This window comes from Natator depressus, chromosome 9 (genome assembly GCF_965152275.1).
Source record: "Natator depressus isolate rNatDep1 chromosome 9, rNatDep2.hap1, whole genome shotgun sequence".
Taxonomy (NCBI): domain Eukaryota; kingdom Metazoa; phylum Chordata; order Testudines; family Cheloniidae; genus Natator; species Natator depressus.
In genome coordinates this window covers 500,859-521,807 of record NC_134242.1, presented here as the reverse complement: position 1 = coordinate 521,807, position 20,949 = coordinate 500,859, and the positions used below count along the sequence as shown (strand labels likewise).

Below are 20,949 nucleotides of genomic sequence, written 5' to 3'. Positions count from 1 at the left end.
TGGAAAAATTCACTGATAAACAGTCTAATGTATTGTCATTTGTTTTTATCCTAACACTTTACGTTATAATAATAATGAACTCAGGGGAACCACACTGTTCATAAATGCATTGTAGTGTATTGGAAACACTTTAAAAATTTTTTTTATTGGCTGAAGACCCTTTACATGTAGTAATCAATAATTCATGACCCAATCAGTCCTATTTCTTGTTCAGACAATTGCTAAGACAAACAAGTTTGTTAACATTTATGGGAGAGAATGCTTCCTGCTTCTTATTTACGTTACTTGAAAGTGAGAACAGGTAGTCGCATGGCGCTGTTGTAGCTCGTCTTGCAAAGAGGTATTTACATGCCATATATTCTAAACATTCTTATGCCCCTTCATGCTTTGACTTGTAGGCTCTAAACTTTTACATTGTTTTGTTTTTGAGTGCAGTTATGTAAAAAAAAGAAATAATTCTACATTTGTAAGATGCTTTCATGATAAAGAGATTGCATTACTGTCCTTGCGTATGAGGTGAATTGAAAAATACTATTTTGTTTCATTTTTACAACACAAATATTTGTAATAAAAATAATATAAAGTGAGAACTGTACACTTTGTATTCTGTGTTGTAGTTGTAATCAGTATATTTGAAAATGTAGAAAAACATGCAAAAATATTTACAAATTTAAATTGGTATTCTCTTATTGTTTAACAGTGCAATTAAAACAGTCATTAATCGCGACTGTTTTTTAAAATCTAGTTAATTTGTTTTGACAACCCTATTTTATATTGAAAACTAGTAAAAATTATGCTTGAGCTAAATCAGGGTGTTTGAGTTTGTTGGCTTAGCTGAATATGCTGCTGCCCTGTGACAAGAAGGTACCTGAGGCAGAACCTCCTTGTATTGCATCTGCTACAATATAAAGTAGCTTTACATTTTGTGGACATTACTGTTGAGAAAACGATTTTTCATGGATACCAAAAACTTAAGTATTATTCTAAAAATCAGTTGACCAGTTTCTCTTGCTAGGCTTGTCAAGTATCTTTGTATTGTTTCAGCCAAGGTAAAATTATGTAGGTGGCACGTCATGTACTGATATTCGCTGAAAGGCAGAATGAAAGATGATTGATTATTTCAGAAGGTTGTAGATGGTCTGTTTGAGATAAATCTGAATGTGGTAGAAGGATGACTGAAAAAAATTATTATAGAGTTTGAAATCTATTATGTAATTCGCTGCTGTTCTCCAGTAAAGGTGATCGCCACCAAAACCTAAGGAATGCTATGTAGCCTCAGGTTCGGTCTGTTTCTAAATAATACTATGTCATATTTTGACATACAGGAGAATGCTAGAGGCTACCTTACCGCTTGTTTATAAAATTGTTTCCTGAAGGATCCACAGATCTAGATCCAACCAAAATAAGCCTCTTTTGAAGCTGTGAATATTACAAGCATTAATTAATTGTTCATGGAATCATAAAAATATAGGGCTGGAAGGGACCTGAGGAGATCATTTAGTCCATACCCTTGGTTATGAGGCAGAATTTAGATCATCCCTGACAGGTATGTGTCTTGACTCTTCTCAAAAATCTCCAGTAATAGGGATTCCCCGACTTTGCTTGGTAATTTGTTCCAGTGATTAACTGTCCTTACACTTAGAAAGTTATTACTAATATCCACCCTGAATCTCACTTGCTGCAAACTAAGCCAATTACTTCTTGTCCTACCCTCAGTGGACATGCAAAGCAATTGATCATTGTCCTCTTTATAACAACTTTTTACATATTTGAAGAGTGCTATTATGTCCTCCTTCAGCCTTCTCTTGTCTAGGCTAAACATGCCCAGTTCTTTCAACCTTTTCTCATAGGTATTGTTTTCTAAACCTATCATGTTTGTTGCTGTCCTCTGGATTCTATATAATTCGTTCACATCTTTCTAAAAGTGTGGTGTCCAAAATGGGTACAGTATTCTAGCTAAAGCCTCACCAGTGCCAAGTGGAGTGGAACAACTACCTCTCATGCCTTACATATAACTCTCCTGTTAATATATCCTAGACAGTGTTTCTCAGATGTGGCCACCATGGCTGCATGCAACCACCAGGGGCGTTTCTTGCAGCCACAGCCTCCTGGGCTGTGTATATGTGTGGGGAGTAACAGCCCCTCCCTTTCCCTGTTGCTCCTGGATGCACCACCTTGGTGTTGGTTGCTGGGGCCGCCAGCAGGGGTTGGGCCTTGCCTCCCTCTAGAGACACCTGGAGCACAACACTGGAGGAGCAGGCAGGCGGTGAGTTCCCCACCTTCCCAGGGGCTGTGGGGCTCAGGCTTTGGGCATCAGCCCAGGGATGATGGGTTGGTAGATTCTGGCAGCAGGGCTTTGGGCTCCAGTCCCAGGCTCCGGTTGCACAGTGGCAGGCCCTAGGCTCTGACGGTGGGGCTTCAGGCTCTAGGACCCTGCTGCCTCCCCCAGCCCCTCATTCAGGGCTTAATTTTCCGGAGGTTTGGCAGGGCTGAGTAAGTCTGCTGTGAAAAGTGATAGTTGTATGTTACTATCACTTTTCACAACGGACTTACTAGCTAGAAATAAGTAAATTGCAATGATCTGGACATGTATATGTGCATATTTATTTGTTTTTCTTAAAGCTAATTAAGTATTTTAGGAAAAAGTGAGAGAGCAACCATCAGCAAAAGTTAGTGGCCGCACTGTGAGGCTATCAAAAAATTTGTCCTGAGAACCCCTGTAATGACATTTGCTGTTTTCACAAAAGCATCACATTGATGTTCAGTTTTGATCCACTGTAACACCCAGATCCTTTCCAGCAGTACTGCTGCCTAGCCAGTTATTTCCCATTTTGTATTTGTGCGTTTGATTTTTCCTTCCGAAGTGCAGTGCACTGTACTTGGCTTTATTGGCTTTATTTAAGATTGAATTTAATCTTTCTTCTTCAGATTTATCAAGATAATTTTGAATTCTAATTCTGTCCAGGTTGGTATCATCTGCAGATTTTATAAGTGTGCTCTCTGCTCTATCATCCAGATTGTTAATTAAAATATTGACTAGTGACAGACCCCTGCAGGACCTCACTTGATACGTTCTTAAAATTTATAAATACAATAAAATATCTAAAGTTAGAATGTCTCTGATTTTGAATTAAAAATAGTAAACAATGAAGATATGGTAATAGGAAAGAACTCTGTGAAAATAGCTTCAAGTTGCTCTCCTATTCAAAACTTATGGCTAGCCAATCCATTTATTACTGAATTCTGACTACAGCAAAGGACATGTACTATTTGCTTCCCATTTGCAAGGTTCTAGAAACAAATTAAAAGACAGGCAATTTCAAAGTGTGAAGGTATGAAAATGTAATTCTGGGTTAATTTACAGTGAGTTAAAGACTTATTACTCCTGGGGGAATTCTGTGCCCCCATGCACATGCAGAATTCATGTCCCCTGCAGGTTTCTTTGCTTCCCCACAGAAATCTGATGGGGAAGCAATGGGAAGCTGCAAGAGCAGTCACGCCCCTCCCCAGCAGTGCGGGCACATCGTTTCAGGTGCCCGGAGCAGCCAGCGGAGAGGTAAATCATGCAGGGGATGAGGTTGGGGGAGCCCCGTCCAGTTGCTCCGACCCTGTGCTGGGCTTAGCTGCTAGTCCAAGTTGGGGTGGGGGTAAGGGAACGGGACTTCCTCTTCCCTTGTAAGGAGTGGCTAGGGCTATGTCAGACCTACCCCCAGAAACCTCCCCTGACTACACACACACTTTTCCCCCCAGCTCCTCAGCCACGGGCAGAGCAGTCACTGTACAGGGAGCTGCTCCTCCGTCCATCCAACCCCTGTGCATCTGAACACCCCCATACCCAGACCCCTGCTGAGCCCCCTGCACCTGAACCCCCACTCTGCCAAGCCTCACCCCCTGCACCTGGAGCCTCCCACCGAGCCGGACCTCCTGCCAACTTGCTGCCTCCGGACCCGTCCTGAGCCTCTGCACCCAGACCACTCCCTGCTTTTTTAAAATGGGGGGGTACTTTTCATCTACTGAACTCCTGTTTTCATATCCCTCCCTACATCTGATTACTTCCCAGACCTTCAGAACTGTGGAAGATGCTGGGTTTCAGAACAAACGTTCTTACCAATAATTTCCTTTCTGCTAGCGGCATCTCCCACACTTCTACACATGCTAGATGGCTCATGAGCCAAGGGTAAGGTATTAAGTGCAGCCATTACCGTAGGACCATTTGTCTGTGGTCTAATGTACATAATTATTCTATCTGGAATATTTTTTTGTTAATGATGTTATGCAAGTTTTATAGCTTGGGAATAACTCATGTAGTGGCAAGTAGGAGCAGAGAGGGCGTGGTCAGAGTATGTGGAGCCAAAACAGTGATTTGTCTCTGGGAAGCTGCAGAGAGGGGGGATCAGCCCAGAAGTCTAGACTTGTGGAAGATGCCTTTACCAGAAAGGAAATTATTGGTAAGAAATTTTCCGTTGTAGTGATAGACTCAAGGAGCTCAGTCTTATCGTCTTAATAAAGAGAAGGTTAAGGAGTGATTTGTTCACAGTCTGTAAGTACTTACATGGAGAACCGATATTTAATAATGGGCTCTTTAATCTACCAGACAAAGGTATAACAAGATTCAGTGGATGGAAGTTGAAGCTAGACAAATTCAGAATGGAAATAAGGCATGCATTTTTAACAGTGAGGGTAATTAGTCATTGGAATAATTTACCAGCAGTCGTGATGGATTCCTCATCACTGGCAAATGTAAAATAATGATTGGATTTCTCAAAAAAAAAAAAAAAAAAGATATGCTCTAGTTCAAATGGATTTAGTTTGTGGAAGTTCTGTGTCCTGTGTTTTACAGGTGGTCAGACTAGTTGATTACAACGGTCCCTTCCAGTGGCCTTAAAATCTATGAATTATAGAACGTCATATGCTTTTCATAATGCTGATAAATGCTATTTAAATTGCAGCCAAAGAACTGATACTTGCATGTGACCTGCTTTAAATTGTATAAGATCCATTATGGTAGTCCAAGTGAGGTTGTGCTAGAAAAGGATCTAAAACAAGATGTTTGTTTCCTTTTTAAAGTGTATGAAATGCTATACAAATAAAAATAATAATTGCAAAGTATAAGAGTAATTGGTGGTACGGAAGAACAATATTGCATCCTTTAGAACAAATCTAATCTTAAATGTAAATATATAATTTTCTACAGTGTTGGCACATCTAGGTCTGGTCATTACAAACATCCATACTGTAGAATCTAGTTGAAGTAATTGAAATTAGGATAAAAAAGGAATAGTTTTCTTTATTAAGAGACTTTTATATACTATTTTTATGTAACTAAAAATAATATTTATTGTTTCCACTGACAGTCCCCCCCCCTCTTTCTTCTTTAAATGTAAATCTACATGACTTCCTAATTTAAATATAGAAAAATTAGTTGGCCTAGAAGGCTAAAGACAACCATTTCTTTTCAAGCTAATAATCAATGAATATTTCCCAAAATGATGAAGAAAACTTAATGATGGAGTTTTGGGGTGCCTGAAAGAGAGAACTAAGTAAAATGAAGCCATTTACTTCTGCCTGTCTTAAGAATGTTTGTAATAAATAAATCCTGCTCACTAATTAAACACCTAGATGTTTGTGTTTTTAATTGGGCAGTGGGAGTCATTTTTGTTGCCTATTAAGGTAGGATGCAAATTACTGTTAAGTAAACGTGGAATAAAAGCAGTTTATTTTATGTATGCAGTCATAAGCAGAACACTTGTCAGTTTTGGTATCTTTTTGATTAAACATATGCAGGTGGTTTTTTTTTTTTTTTTGAAAGCTTTAAAGCCTGTTTCTTTTGACCTCTTTTGCTGCTTTTTCCTGAAAACTAACTTTGTATTTTGACTTTGTATGTTAAAATGAAACATGGAAAAGACCTCTGCAGGGAGATAGGTAGTTCTATTAGACTATCTCTATGGTCATTTGGTATGTTTACTGTGAATGCCAGTTTGTTCTTGTGGCTTATGGTAGTAAAGAACACTCAAGAATTCAGTTTATTACTACATGTCCCATGGCTATTTTAAGAATCTTAAGAATTCTGTGGACACTGTGCTCCTTAAAATGCTGTAAGATCTTTCAATACTGACCCACCAGATACCTACTCTATATTAAAAATAAATAAGACACTTAAAATTTGGACCTTGAAATAATGCCTCTTGTCTAGTTGAAACTGATGCTCACGAAAGCTTATGCTCAAATAAGTTTGTTCGTCTCTAAGGTGCCACAAGTCCTCCTTTTCTTTTTGCAAATACAGACTAACACGGCTGCCACTCTGAAACCTGATGTAGATTGAGTTGCTTGTAGAGTGCCCTGTGCCTTCCTTTCCACAGTGCTTGTACATTAGTATGCAAATTATAAATATAGCTATAAGACATTGTCTGAATGTTCCATATGATGTCAGGAAGTATAACATTTTGTATAAATTGTAATCGTTCCATTCTGAAGGGAGCTAGCGCTCTTGTAAAATGTGGTTGAAACTTTGCAAACTAGACATTTCTTAAATGGTTTCACTGACACTGAAGAAGCTTTAAAACTTGAGGAACTAATGTCTTAATGGTATTTAAATGTTTTTCTCAGTCTAGTCTTTTTAGGATTTTACTGTTTTAAAAATAATAAAAATCCTATTTTAAGATATGGTGATAGTTTAGTTTTAATTAAAAAAAGGATATTCAGCTTTAGTGCTCCAGTGCAGGCTTCTCGTGTTTTGTCTAGGTTTTAGAGTGCATAGAATATCTCTCTTCTCTGTACACAACCAGATGATTGATGACAGCACTGCCTTTACAGTGTCTGAAATGAGTGCAAATAACATTCATTGCATGGTGTGTACAAAAAGCCTCAACCAATACAACACATTTTTGATTGAAAAAAGTAGCAGCTGCACCATCAACCTCAATCCCATGATTTGGCCCTGTAAAGTTTCACACTGCTTCATTAAATTGAATGGGGTTATATTAGTGGTGTAAGATCAGTTATATTGAATTTTTATGTGTGCACTGAAAGATACTTCCTTAAAAGTTCTGAACTGTCTCTATTTTTGTTTTATAAGGATTAGTAATATTATACAGAAATATAAGGTTCTGTTTACAGCTGCAGATGTATGGCTAAGTTATTTGGAGTCTGCATGTAGCCTTCATCAACCATGTAGATGTAATTGCCTGAAGTTACTGAAGCTTTCTGTTCATTATATCTTACTGATAGAATCCTTTGTAGTTGTGTACACCATATCTTCCTTTTTATTGATTCTGCTGTGCCCATAGCACAGTAGAGCTTATGCTCTCTGCATCTTGGAGAGCTATTTCTGCAACATTCAGAACCACATTTGGCTTTGTTTTCACCCTATTTGTTATCATGAAATGGTCATTTATATATAATATGACTTTTTTTCTTTTTACCAAGAGTTACTTCATTAGGGGTATGGAAGTAAGATTGCTTGTTGCTTTGTGTCCTTGATTGGAAAAGGGTTTATTTATGGGACAGAGACTTCCTTGCACTGTTGGTGTACAGTCAGTGATCCATGACTAACAGATTGTCTTCCATTTTTTGTTTTGGAGTGATGTGCATTGAATTCGCTCTGCCAGCCCTGCTATCCCCGACTACAAATGGCATACTGTGATTCTGACCTGCTGAAGGAGGAGCAGAGGTTTTTAAATTATTAAAATTGACTGGGCTCTTTAGTACACTTCTGGCTTGTCCTTGGGCTTGGATGTACATGTAGAAAAATTCCATGAAATAGTGAGAATGTAGCTAAACGGGGAATAGAGTGATCATTTAATAGCTTTGCGAGTTTTTTTGTGGATTATTGTGAATATCTTTCTCCATAATGTTCCAATATAGTTATTAGTGCGATTTCCCCCCCCCCCCCTCCTGCCCCTACCCCCAAGCTGAAATTCATGTACTGCTTCCCTGAAAACTTTGAAGGGAAGTTGGAGATATTGAGTAGGTACTAGGGGCAAGTTGAAAATAAAACCCAAGCTTCCAAGTATAGGGATGCTGACATTTATAATCTTTGTCTGTCTTACTGGAAAAGGTGTTGGCCACCACTTCCCGCAGCTCCCATTGGCCAGGAACGGCAAAACGTAGCCACTGGGAGCTGCGGGGGGGCTGTGCCTGCGGATGGTCAATGTCAGCAAAATGTCCCACTGTCTGCAATCACATTCCCCTGATGGGCTGCCTGCGGGCTGCAGGTTGCCCACCACTGCCCTATGCACACCCATTATTCTTGAGTCTGATCAACTCAGTGTAGCTTTGCGGTATGCCAAATAGAGGAATCTCAGTGACTAGATTCGAGTTGAACTGAATTCTTGGGGAGCCAAGTGGAAGAGGTTTTGGGGGAGCCTAAACAGTGATCTGTCAGTATAAAAACAGATGCATTGTGGCTGGAATACTAGTAATTAAGGGAAAGTCTTTAAAAAAAAATCTTAATTAGCTTATGCTGTGAGAAAACAGGAAAAATCATGCAATATTAATCCCTTGGGGACACATTCTCCTCTGTATCTAATATAAATAATTTATTTGTAAGGAATTAATGCATTACATTAGAAATTCTGACAACCAGTGCATTGGTTGTGTTTTTTTTTTTAAAAAAAAGGTAAATTGAAATGTATAATATAAAATATACTGCTATACTTCTAGTCCTAGTATGGACCCTGACGGATCAACAAGGATTAATTTTTTAAAATGTGCAACAGCTAAGTATTGACATACTATAAATGCAAAGCAAAAGATCTTTAGCTTTAGGGAAAAATGCTTTAGTGGTCTTTGAATTAAAAAAATACTTAAAATATGTTTAGATGTGTTCTCGCTTGAATAAGTAGAATATCTGTGTAAAACCTAGTATTTATCGAATGGTTTGCATAGTCTAGATTATGCATGGTTTGTTAGGTCCAGAAAAATAAAAAAAATCGATAGAGTATCTGGTTCAGAGTGTTTTACAGGAAAATACACTTATTTTCTTAGCTGTGTCTTTTTAACTTCAACAGTTCTACTAAATTTGGGAGGACATTTTGAGTTGACTAAAAGTTTCTTAAACCATCTTTAATAGTTTGTTTTAACATAGTTACGGATATCTGATCAATATTAATTTTTCATCTGATTTTTATTTGATGGAATTGTTCAGGATTAAGATCTTGAACATTATGTATGTATGAAGCTAGATTTTTTTCATTGTTGCCTTTATCTTTTCCCTGAAAGAGCTAATATAAATTACACATTATATCATCAAACATACAGATTCCGTTTTTTATAGTTATGCATATGTGTGTTTAAATCAGATTTTTGTTATGGTCACTGGTGCAGTGCGAAAGCACCTTCCAGGAAGAGTGTTGGGTTCATCTCTATCGGGCCATGTAATGAGTCCCTTGCTGCAACATCTTGTGCCCCTCCCCCTAAGCAACCAGCATAGTGGCTTTGCTAGAGTTGCCTGTGTTCTTATGGAGGAGATAGCAGACCTTGCACTGCAGCAGGTGGAGCTGCCCTGGTGGATTTGAGTCTTGGTTCTGGCTGCGAGGATCCCAGCAAGACTTTGGGCCTTGGTACAGTTGTCCGTTCATGTTGATATTATCACTATAATTAAATAGAAAGCAGGGGTCTAATGTTTTGAAAATGGACACAAGGATTTTTCAATTGCAGTCCTAAAATGCTGAATTGATTTCTAAGGGAGAAAAATTTCCTGAAGAATGCAATCTATTTTTATATAAAAGCTTATCTTTCAGCATTATGGACCTGGATTAAATGTCAAAAACAAGCAGCAAGCAACATTTACAGAGGCATTTTTCTGGAATCTCGATAGCGGATCGATTGAAGTGCCCAAGGTCTGAAAAAATGTCTCCTAGCATCAAAAACTTGGATTGCTTTTCTCCGATGCTATGCCACTGTAAAGTGGCATGCACCAACAACACCATATCCTTAATGTTTGGATGTAAGGTGGGTCTAAATAGGCTTTCCTGAAAATCTGAGTTTAATTTTTAATAGAATTTTAGTGATTAAGTCATTATGTTAAAGTAATGTGATTATACATTAAGATTCAGATTAAATGGTGTGTATTTTATTCCATTTATTACAGTCAATTACCAGTGCTCTGTGAATCTGACGAAAGTAATGAATTATATACATTTGCTGTTAAGATGCTATGCAAAAGGATCTTTTGAATTTGCTGAATGCTACATGTAAAATGTCGTCATTCTCCATTAATCATCATGTAATCGTTTATTGCACTTGGCTTTCATTTTCTTCAGCTGTAAAGAATTAAATACACAGGAGACTTCCATTGATATGCAGGGCTGGAAATGCCTCCTGACATCATACTGATAGAAACAAATGTTAGTGGCAGGTTTGGGTTTAACAGTGCCCTCAGGCTGTTAGTCATTTTAGGTTGAAATCAACTGTTTGGGTTATAGAGTAATAAAATATATACACTTTAATAATTTTCTTAATAATGAAATGAAATATCTTTAATTCAGTGTTTTCCAAAATATTTATTTTATTGTACTAAGTTTAGTGTATATATTACATTATATTAATAGAACTCAAGAAATTGAAAGCCTTCTGTTGAAAAGATTGAATATGTGTGGGTAAAAGTTACTTTTGAAACCAAAGTTCATAATTTAACAGAACATGAAACAGGTAGTTTGAAAACACAGCAATTTGAGACTTCATGTATTTTAATTTTACATTTAACTTTACGTAATACAATCTTCAGGTAAATTCATTATGATTTAGAAATACTTGTTTTGTGCCTATATATAATCAGGTTGGTGTAGTCTGTTAATGATTTGAGGGATATTTGAAAATGGAATGGGTTTGTTACTTATTAGAGGAAAAAATACATACCTAGAATGGTGCACGAAGAATTTTCTCATAGTGTAAATCTAAATTTATATGAATGGTTTTAATTTGCTTATCTAAACATAATGTTTAAATCTGAATCCTTCATTTCCATTAGACAAGGATTTAGCTAGGTGTTTTTTTGTTTTTTTTTCAAACAAATCCTCTGCAGCATGCTTTTGGAGAGTCTGAAAATTTAATTTTTTTATATAAATAAAAAAAACTGGAATAGACATTACTTAATGAGATTCCCGTTGTCCCTTTAAATAAATGAAAAAGCAAACAAAAAGCCCTTTCTGATTGTAGCAGGTTCTGTAATATGTAGTAACTCAAGAATGATGCTATCCAAGGAGAGAGTTAAAATGTTTTAAAATATGTAATGTTCTTAAAGTCTGCCATATAAAAATTGTGGAGACAAACCTTTTCCTTTTAAGTGCAAAATAAAACATCTAGAAGCTACCCTCTTTTTTTGAAAGTCATTATTTTCTGTCAGATATGAGTGGTGATGGTTTTCACTGTACATGCTCTCATTTGTGCATCTGTATTTTTACATCTGTCCAAATATATTATTATTAATGATCTCTGATAGTGGCACAAATTTATACAGCACTTTACAAACTTATAAAACTTGTCTCCGCTCTAAAGGGCTTGGTGGGAGTGACTCAATATATAGTAAAATTCCTTGCTTTTTTTTTAACGGGTGCCCTAACACAAGTGAAAATGAGGCCGCCTGAAAACAACATGGCGAAGAGCTGTGGAAGCTGAGATGATAAACCTGGGAAACCATTGAAAGACTTGCCAGAAACAGACAAGAGTGGAGGAGCTTCCTTGCTGCCCTAATCGCAAGAGACGTAATGGGAACATGATGACGATGATGAATAGACCAATTATATTAGCCTTAACTTATTAGCCTTAACTTTAATAAGTTGTATCTGGTATGGTGTCTGTGTGTAGAAGAGGTATAATATGTGTATTATAGGCTCTGGATTGATTCTTGGCCTTGCTATATGTTGTGGAAATGGAAGCTATGACCATTTGCAGTTTCAAGGTCTCTAAATACCAGTTGAGGGTCATGGTTGCCCCCTGGTGGAACAATAGGAAAAAGTATTTTTAAGCAATTTTATAGAGAACATTGTAGGATCTTGCTGTGGGGAACCTGTAGTGATGTTGCTGCCAGTACTAATCCTTTCAACCTATGCAGAAATAGGAACAACTAGGAGGCTTTTTTTAAAAGGTCTGATTTTGAATGTAATCATAGAACTTTAATGATTTTAGGGAAGCTATTTGGATATCTAATATTAATTTAAACTGAAATGCAGCTGACAGAAAAATAAGAGAATATTTCCTTTCAGTGTAATAAAACTCCCAGCAGTTCCACATTTATTATAGTTCTCAAATTGCTTTAAACATCAGTCTTTTTATTCCTTTTTAAAGGCACAGATTATTACTACTGCTAACGCATCACCTATGTCCTTTGTACTGCAGCCATGCAAATCCCAAATCTTAAATTCACTGACTGTTTATTGAAGTGACTGATGCACAGATAATGCAGAAGTAATGTAATTCGGAAATCCTAATTTGTGAACTTTATGAAATGTTAAAAAGGGAAAAACATTAATAAATGATATTATTTCTTTTATAAGTGTAAAAATATTACCTTCAAACATGAACCACTTTGAATACTGTAGGTTATCAAAAAGCACCTTGCAACAGGCTTTGTTGCAAGGATAGGCACGTTGCCAACTGTGCCCACATATCTATTCAGGGGACACCATCACAGGGCCTAATAACATCAGCCACACTATCAGAGGCTCATTCACCTGCACATCCACCAATGTGATATATGCCATCATGTGCCAGCAATGCCCCTCTGCCATGTACAGTGGTCAAACTGGACAGTCTCTACGTAAAAGAGTAAATGGACATAAATCAGATGTCAAGAATTATAACATTCATAAACCAGTCGGAGAACACTTCAGTCTCTCTGGTCACGCAATTACAGACCTGAAAGTCGCTATTTTACAACAAAAAAACTTCAAATCCAGACTCCAGCGAGACACTGCTGAATTGGAATTCATTTGCAAATTGGATACAATTAACTTAGGCTTGAATAGAGACTGGGAGTGGCTTAGTCATTATGCAAGGTAGCCTATTTCCCCTTGTTTTTTCCTATCCCCCTCCCCCCTCCCCCCCAGACGTTCTTGTTAAACCCTGGATTTGTGCTGGAAATGGCCCACCTTGATTAACATACACAATGTAAGGAGAGTGGTCACTTTGGATAAGCTGTTACCAGCAGGAGAGTGAGTTTGTGTGTGAGGGGGGGGGTGAAAAAACCTGGATTTGTGCTGGAAATGGCCCAACTTGATTATCATACACATTGTAAGGAGAGTGATCACTTTAGATAAGCTATTACCAGCAGGAGAGTGGGGTGGGAGGAGGTATTTTTTTTCATGCTGTGTGTATATAATAAGATCTTCTACACTTTCCACAGTATGCATCCGATGAAGTGAGCTGTAGCTCACGAAAGCTTATGCTCAAATAAATTGGTTAGTCTCTAAGGTGCCACAAGTACTCCTTTTCTTTTTGCGAATACAGACTAACACGGCTGTTACTCTGAAACCTATTTGGAGGAGGTATTCCGTGACTGCTAACATAATAAAAAAAATGGAGATTAATCTGTTCTACAGCTGAGATTACCACCTGCTTTGCATATTGGGTGGGATTTCATGTCCTCCACTACTCTGTAGTTTCTCTGAGACATTTGTTCCAGTGTCCTATGTTATGATGAGATGTTGTCTCATGACAGCGTAGTTCTCTTTTGAATGTGCTTATCCCATGTCTTTCCATTTTTGCAGTTTTACTTTTTCCTTCTGGTACTTATCCATAGGATTTTAGGGAGTGTATCAGATACATCTTTAATATTGAGCTTTCTTTTAAATTGACCCTTTTTGTGGCAGAGATTACTTCCTGTTTAAAAAAAATAAAATCCCAGGATACTAGGTAGGTTCTCTTCCTTGTTCCTCCCCAAAACAAGATTTGTTGCTCCTGACAACAGAAAACATTGCCCTTCCTGCAGGGAGGTTGGCCTAAATTTCAAGCTCTGTCACAATCTGGCCCATCAAATGCAATGACTAAATGTGAAATAAGTGATCTCATCTCATAAAGGCAACTTCCTGCATCCCTCTGCATCTAGGGCAGGGGCAGTCAGTAGGTGGACCATGGGCCAAATCTGGACCGCCAGACACTTTTGAACAGACCGTGAAATCTTTCTATTTATTATCATCATTATTGTGGTGTGAAAACATGTTCCTCCGGAGTCTGGACCTTAACTGTACCTTGACCAAGAAATTTGGATTTTGACAAAAAATAATTGACTACCTCTGGGGATATTGCGTTATTTCATAGTCATCTGAAAAGATTCAGAAAGGGAACATGGTGGAGGCATATATTAGTCTTCATAGTGCAATCGTTTTTCCTAATATCCAACCTAGATCTCTGCCACTGCAACTTGAGACCATTGCACCTTGTTCTGTCATCTTCCACCACTGAGAACATGACAGAACAAGAAGCAATGGTCTCAAGTTGCAGTGGGGGAGGTCTAGGTTGGATATTAGGAAACACTATTTCACCAGGTGGGTGGTGAAGCACTGGAATGGGTTACCTAGGGAGATGGTGGAATCTCCATCCTTAGAGGGTTTTAAGGCCCGGCTTGACAAAGCTCTGGCTGGGATGATTTAGTTGGGGATTGGTCCTGCTTTGCGCAGGGGATTGGACTAGATGACCTCCTGAGGTCTCTTCCAACCCTCATATTCTGTGATTCTTTGGAACCCCCCGCTTCTGGTAGTTGAAGGCTGCTATCAAATCCCACCTCACTTGTATCTTCTGCAGACAAAACAAGCCCAGTTCCCTCAGCCTCTCCTTTTAAGTCATGTGTCCCAACCCCCTGATCATTTTTGTTGCCCCCCACTGGACTCTCTCCAATTTATCCACATCTCTTCTGTAGTGGGGGTCCCAAAACTGGATGCAGTACTCCAGATGTGGCCTCACTAGTGCTGAATAGAGGGGAATAATCACTTCCCTCGATCTGTTGGCAACACTCCTACTAATGTAGCCCAATATGCCGTTAGCTTTCTTGGCAACAAGGGCACACTGTTGACTCATATCCAGCTTCTCTTCCATTGTAATCCCCAGGTCCTTTTCTGCAGAACTGCTGCTTAGCCAGTCTGTCCCCAGTCTGTAGCGGTGCATGGGATTTTTCCATTCTAAGTGCAGGACTCTGCACTTGTCCTTGTTGAACGTCATCAGATTTATTTTGGCCCAATCCTCCAATTTGTGTAGGTCACTCTGGACCCTCTCTCTACTCTCCAGCATATCTACCTCTCTGCCCCGCTGAGTGTCATCTGCGAACTTGCTGCGGGTGCAATCCATCCCATCAACCAGATCATTAATGAAGATGTTGAACAAAATCAGCCCCAGGACTGATCCCTGGGGCACTGCACCAGCTGCCAACTAGACATCGAGCTGTTGAGCTCGATGATCTAGCCAGCTTTCTATCCACCTTCTCATCCAGTCCATACTTGTTTAACTTGCTGGCAAGAATACTGTGGGAGACCGTATCAAAAGCTTTTCTAAAGTCAAGTTATATAAAGTCCACCGCTTTCCCTATATCCACAGGGCCAGTTATCTCATCGTAGAAGGCAGTCAGGTTGGTCAGGCATGACTTGCCCTTGGTGAATCCATGTTGACTGTTCCTGATCACCTTCCTCTCCTCCAAGTGCTTCAAAATGGTTTGCTTGAGGACCTGCTCCATGATTTTTCCAGGGACTGAGGTGAGGCTGACCAGTCCGTAGTTCCCCAAGTTCTCCTTCTTCTCTTTTTAAAAGATGGGCACTATATTTGCCTTTTTCCAGTTGTCCAACCTCCCCTGAGCGCCACGAGTTTTCAAAGATAATGGCCAATGGCTCTGCAATCACATCAGCCAATTCCCTCAGCACCCTCGGATGCATTAGATCTTGACCCATGGACTTGTGTATGCCCAGCTTTTCTAAATAGTCCTTAACAGTTCTTTCACCACTTAGGGCTGCTCACCTGCTCATCATCACCTGTCACTAGGTTGCCTCCCCCATTCAGTAAGGGTCCCACACTTTCCCTGACCACCTTGTTGTTGCTAACATACCTTTAGAAACCCTTCTTGTTACCTTTCACGTCCCTTGCTAGCTGCAAGTCCAATTGTGCTTTGGCCTTCCTGATTACACCTCTGCATGCTCGAGCAATATTTCTATACTCCTCCCTAGTCATCTGTCCAAGTTTCCACTTCTTGTAAGCTTCCTTCCAGGACCCCTTTGTGCTAGGTGCTGTACAAATATAGAACACAAGGCAGTCCCTGCCTCCTCCCAGATGCTTACAAAGCAAGTGTAAGACACAAGACGATAGATGGCTACAGACAGAACAACTGTGGAGTACAAAGAAACAGAGATAGTATTGGTTACCAAGTACATAAAAGGTTATTACAAGGAGGAGGGAGAAAAATTGTTCTTAACCTCTGAAGATAGGACAAGAATCAGCAGGCTTCAACTGTAGCAAGGGAGGTTTGGGTTGGACATATGGAAAAATTTCCTAACTGTCGGAGTGGTTAAGCAAATTGCCTAGGGAGGTTGTGGAATCTCCATCATTGGGGATTTTTAAGAACAGGTTGGACGAGCACCTGTCAGGGATGGTCTAGATAGTACTTAGTCCTGTTTTGAGTGCAGGGGACTGGACTAGATGACCTCTCGACTAGCAGCAGCCTAGTCATTCTCAAGTTTTTTTTGTTGGCATCAAGCTCTTTCCAGATGTGAGGGACATATGGGAAAAAGTACAAAGATGCTTGTTTGGCAATTTAACAAGTGAGCAATGGAAGCTGACACCATGGGCTGATCGGAGTCAAGAGCTGATGTTTTGTTGCCGAATGAGAGAAGATAGGGAGAGTGTGGAGAGGTTGTGAACGGCCTTGAACTGAAGAGAAGCAGCTTATGTTTTATATGAGAACGAAGAAGGAGCCAGTAGAGGGAAGCAAAGATAGGGATGGCATGGTCAAAGTGACGAGCTAGCAAAAGGATTTTTGCAGCAGCATTTTGAAAGATATGAGTGGGGGTAGATTGAATTTGTTCAAGCCAGAGAAAAGGATATAACAGTAATTGAGACATGAGATTAGAGCCTGGAACAGAGTTTTAGCTATATGGATGGATAGGAAAGGCTATATCTTAGGAATGTTGTGGAGAAAGAATCTAAAAGACTTAGACATAGCCTGGATTTGATGAGCTAGGGACAGGTCTGAGTCGAAGATGACACCCAGGTTATGGGCCTCAATGATAGCTGCTGTGGTGGTGGTGTCCACAGGGATTGAGAAAGGAGGGAGTGGAGAGGGCTTGAGCTGACAGCTAGACATCCATGAGATTTCAGGGAGACAGACTGATATTTTAGTTTGGACATCATCCATTTTCCCATTATGTGGAGTTAGTCCCTGAGGCCCAAAGCTTCCACTTTTCCAAATAGAGGTTTAGGGAAGATTTGTTCTTCCACTGTTCTTGAGCCCCAGATGAACTCACAATTCCATAGACCAACTGCCTAGGCTTAAGAATGGTCATACTGGGTCAGACTAAATCTCCATCTAGCCCAGAATCCTGTCTTCTGACAATGGCCAGTGCCAGCTGTACCAGAGGAAATTAACAGAATAGGGAACCATCAAGTGATCCATTCCCTGTCACCCATTCCCAGCTTCTGGCAAACAGAGGCTACTTACACCGTTCTGTGACTATCCTGGCTAATAGCCATGGATGGACCTATCCTGCATGAATTGATCTACTTCTTTTTTGAATCCTGTTATAGTCCAGGCCTTCACAACATCCTCTGGCAAAGAGTTCCATGGGTTGACTGTGCGTTTTGTGAATAAATACTTCCTTTTGTTGGTTTTAAATCTGTTGCCTGTTAATTTCATTTGGTGACCCCTAGTTCTTGTGTTATGAGAAGGAGTAAATAACACTTCCTTATTTACTTTCTGTATACCACTCATGATTTTATAGAAGTCTATCATATCCCCCTTTAGTCATCTCTTTTCCAAGATAAAAAATCCCAATCTTATTAATCTCTCCTCATATGGATCTGTTCCAAACCCCTAATCATTTTTGTTGCCTTTATCTGAACCTTTTCCAATTCCAATGCATCTTTTTTGAGACTGGGCAACCACATCTTCATGCAGTATTCAGGATGTGAGTGTACCATGGGTTTATATAGAGGCAATAAGATATTTTCTGTCTTATTTTCTGTCCCTTTCTTAATGATTCCCAACATGCTGTTGGCCTTTTTGACTCCCGCTGCACATTGAGTTGATGTTTTCAGAGAACTATTCACAATGACGCTAAGATCTCTTTCTTGAGTGGTGGTAACTAATTTAGACCCCATCATTTTATATGTACAGTTGGGTTTGTTTTCCAACGTGCATCACTTTGCATTTATCAACATTGAATTTAATCTGCCATTTTGTTGCCCAGTCTTTGTACTGAAAGTTTAAGAATTAGTGCTTCTTTTGGGACGTTTTTGTCACCTTTTTGCTGCTTTTTAGGATCCGTACTTGGGAAAATATAAATAGGACATAACCAGTAAGGCACTAACTAATCTGTGATAAACCTCATGTTCAGTCACTTTGTGTCTGTTACTGTCAAACCCAAAACAAGTCATTTTTTGAAGTATAAAAGTAGAGTACGTAACCTTCACGACTTGCCAATTAATCTGATCTTTGTGAAAATAGTCCAGTAAAATCATGTCTTCGACCCCTTCTGAACTGTATTTTTTTTTATACAAGGTAAACTAAGGGTAGAGGTAGTTTTAGGAATTTTAGTTCAGCTCTTTGCCCCTCTACTCTTTTGGTTAGTGCGTCTCTGTGGTGCAAAGTAGCTGAAATGACAGTGAAACAGGCTATTTGGGGATTTTTCTGGTGTGAGTGAAATTGTCAACTGTTGTAGAGCTGTCATATGTGGTTTTATGATGCATCCCCTCTCAGGTCCCTCTGTGGGGTGGGGTGTTGAAAGCATGGCAAAAGGGCTCATTGTGTTCTGGCAGTCCTCAGTTGTGAGAATGGCAGATTGGACCAGCGGTGAACCAGCCCAAAGATTTGGGATTTTGGGGGCATGTACAAGTGGCATAAAGCCAGATTGTACCATTCCTTCCTTCCTTCCCTCCCCCACTGTACCACATGTTGCCAACGATCAGGACCTCTGAAAAAAATTAATTTTAATAGATGATCATATAGCTTGATTATTATCTTCATCTTACACTTCATAGAATCATAGAATATCAGGGTTGGAAGGGACCTCAGGAGGTCATCTAGTCCAACCCCCTGCTCAAAGCAGGACCAATCCCCCACTAAATCATCCCAGCTAGGGCTTTGTCAAGCCTGATCTTAAAAATATCTCAGGAAGGAGATTCCACCACCTCCCTAGGTAACGCATTCCAGTGTTTCACCACCCTCCTAGTGAAAAAGGTTTTCCTATTATCCAACCTAAACCTCCCCCACTGCAACTTGAGACCATTACTCCTCGTTCTGTCATCTGCTACCACTGAACAGTCTAGATCCATCCTTTTTGGAACCCCCTTTCAGGTAGTTGAAAGCAGCTGTCAGATCCCCCCTCATTCTTCTCTTCTGCAGACTAAATCATCCCAGTTCCTTCAGCCTTTCCTCATGAATCAAGTGCTCCAGGCCCCTAATCATTTTTGTTGCCCTCCGCTGGACTCTTTCCAATTTTTCCACATCCTTCTTGTAGTGTGGGACCCAAACCTGGACACAGTACTCCAGATGAGGTCGAATAGAGGGGAATGATCACATCCCTTGATCTGCTGGCAATGTTCCTACTTATACAGCCCAAAATGCCGTTAGCCTTCTTGGCAACAAGGACACACTGTTGACTCATATCCAGCTTTTCGTCCACTGTAACCCCTAGGTCCTTTTCTGCAGAACTGCTGCCTAGCCATTCGGTCCCTAGTCTGTAGCCGTGCATGGGATTCTTCCGTCCTAAGTGCAGGACTCTGCACTTGTTCTTGCTGAACCTCATCAGATTTCTTTTGGCCCAATCCTCTAATTTGTCTAGGTCCCTCTGTACCCTATCCCTACCTTCCAGCGTATCTACCACTCCTCCCAGTTTAGTGTCATCTGCAAACTTTCTGAGGGTGCAGTCCACGCCATCCTCCAGATCATTAATGAAGATATTGAACAAAACCGGCCCCAGGACCGACCCTTGGGGCACTCCGCTTGATACCGGCTGCCAACTTGACATGGAACCTTTTATCACTATTCGTTGAGCCTGACGATCTAGCCAGTTTTCTATCCACCTTATAGTCCATTCATCCAGGCCATACTACTTTAACTTGCTGGCAAAAATACTGTGGGAGACCGTATCAAAAGCTTGTAAAGTCAAGGAATAACATATCCACTGCTTTCTCCTCATCCACAGAGCCAGTTATCTTGTCATAGAAGGCAATTAGGTTAGTCAGGCATGACTTGCCCTTGGTGAATCCATGCTGACTGTTCCGGATCACTTTCCTCTCCTTTAAGTGCTTCAAAATTGATTCCTTAAGGATCTGCTCCATGATTTTTCCAGGGACTGAGGTGAGGCTGACTGGCCTGTAGTTCCCAGAATCCTCTTTCTCCCTTTTTTAAAGATGGGCACTACATTAGGCTTTTTCCAGTCATCCGGGACCTCCCGGGATCGCCATGAGTCATCCGGGACCTCCCGGGATTGCCATGAGTCATCCGGGACCTCCCCGGGTCACTTACTGACTTTCTTGCCAAAATGAGATTTTGATTTTATATACGGAAAAGGATACCCTCCTCTTCTTACAGTGTGCATGTTCCTGTTTGCCTGATTTCTTTGTTTACCATTTTTTCTTTTGAACTATTTGATAACATGGAAATCATAATGTTGAGTGCAAGAGTGAAAACATTAGTTGCAAATGTGTTAAATGGAAAAAACCCAAGGCCATATTTTTAAAATTCTGGCCCTAATTTTTAGAGATTTTGTTGTTTTTTTATTTATATTTGTGCAGAAGATGAGCTGCTATTCTTCA

At 39.8% G+C, this 20,949-nt stretch overlaps 1 protein-coding gene across 26 annotated transcripts in view; it reads left to right on the top strand.

Moving 5' to 3' along the window:
* DLG1 (discs large MAGUK scaffold protein 1) overlaps positions 1-20,949 on the top strand; it is a 428,909-nt gene that overhangs the window by 77,313 nt on the left and 330,647 nt on the right. For 2 of the 26 annotated variants that reach the window (XM_074963282.1, XM_074963294.1), the window contains exon 1: positions 9,727-9,951. The exons of the other annotated variants lie outside the window; for them this stretch is intronic. In XM_074963282.1, the coding sequence (XP_074819383.1) occupies positions 9,760-9,951 (192 nt within the window). In that variant the 5' untranslated portion in view covers positions 9,727-9,759. Of the gene's footprint in view, positions 1-9,726; positions 9,952-20,949 lie in introns of those variants that run through there. 26 annotated transcript variants of the gene reach the window in all.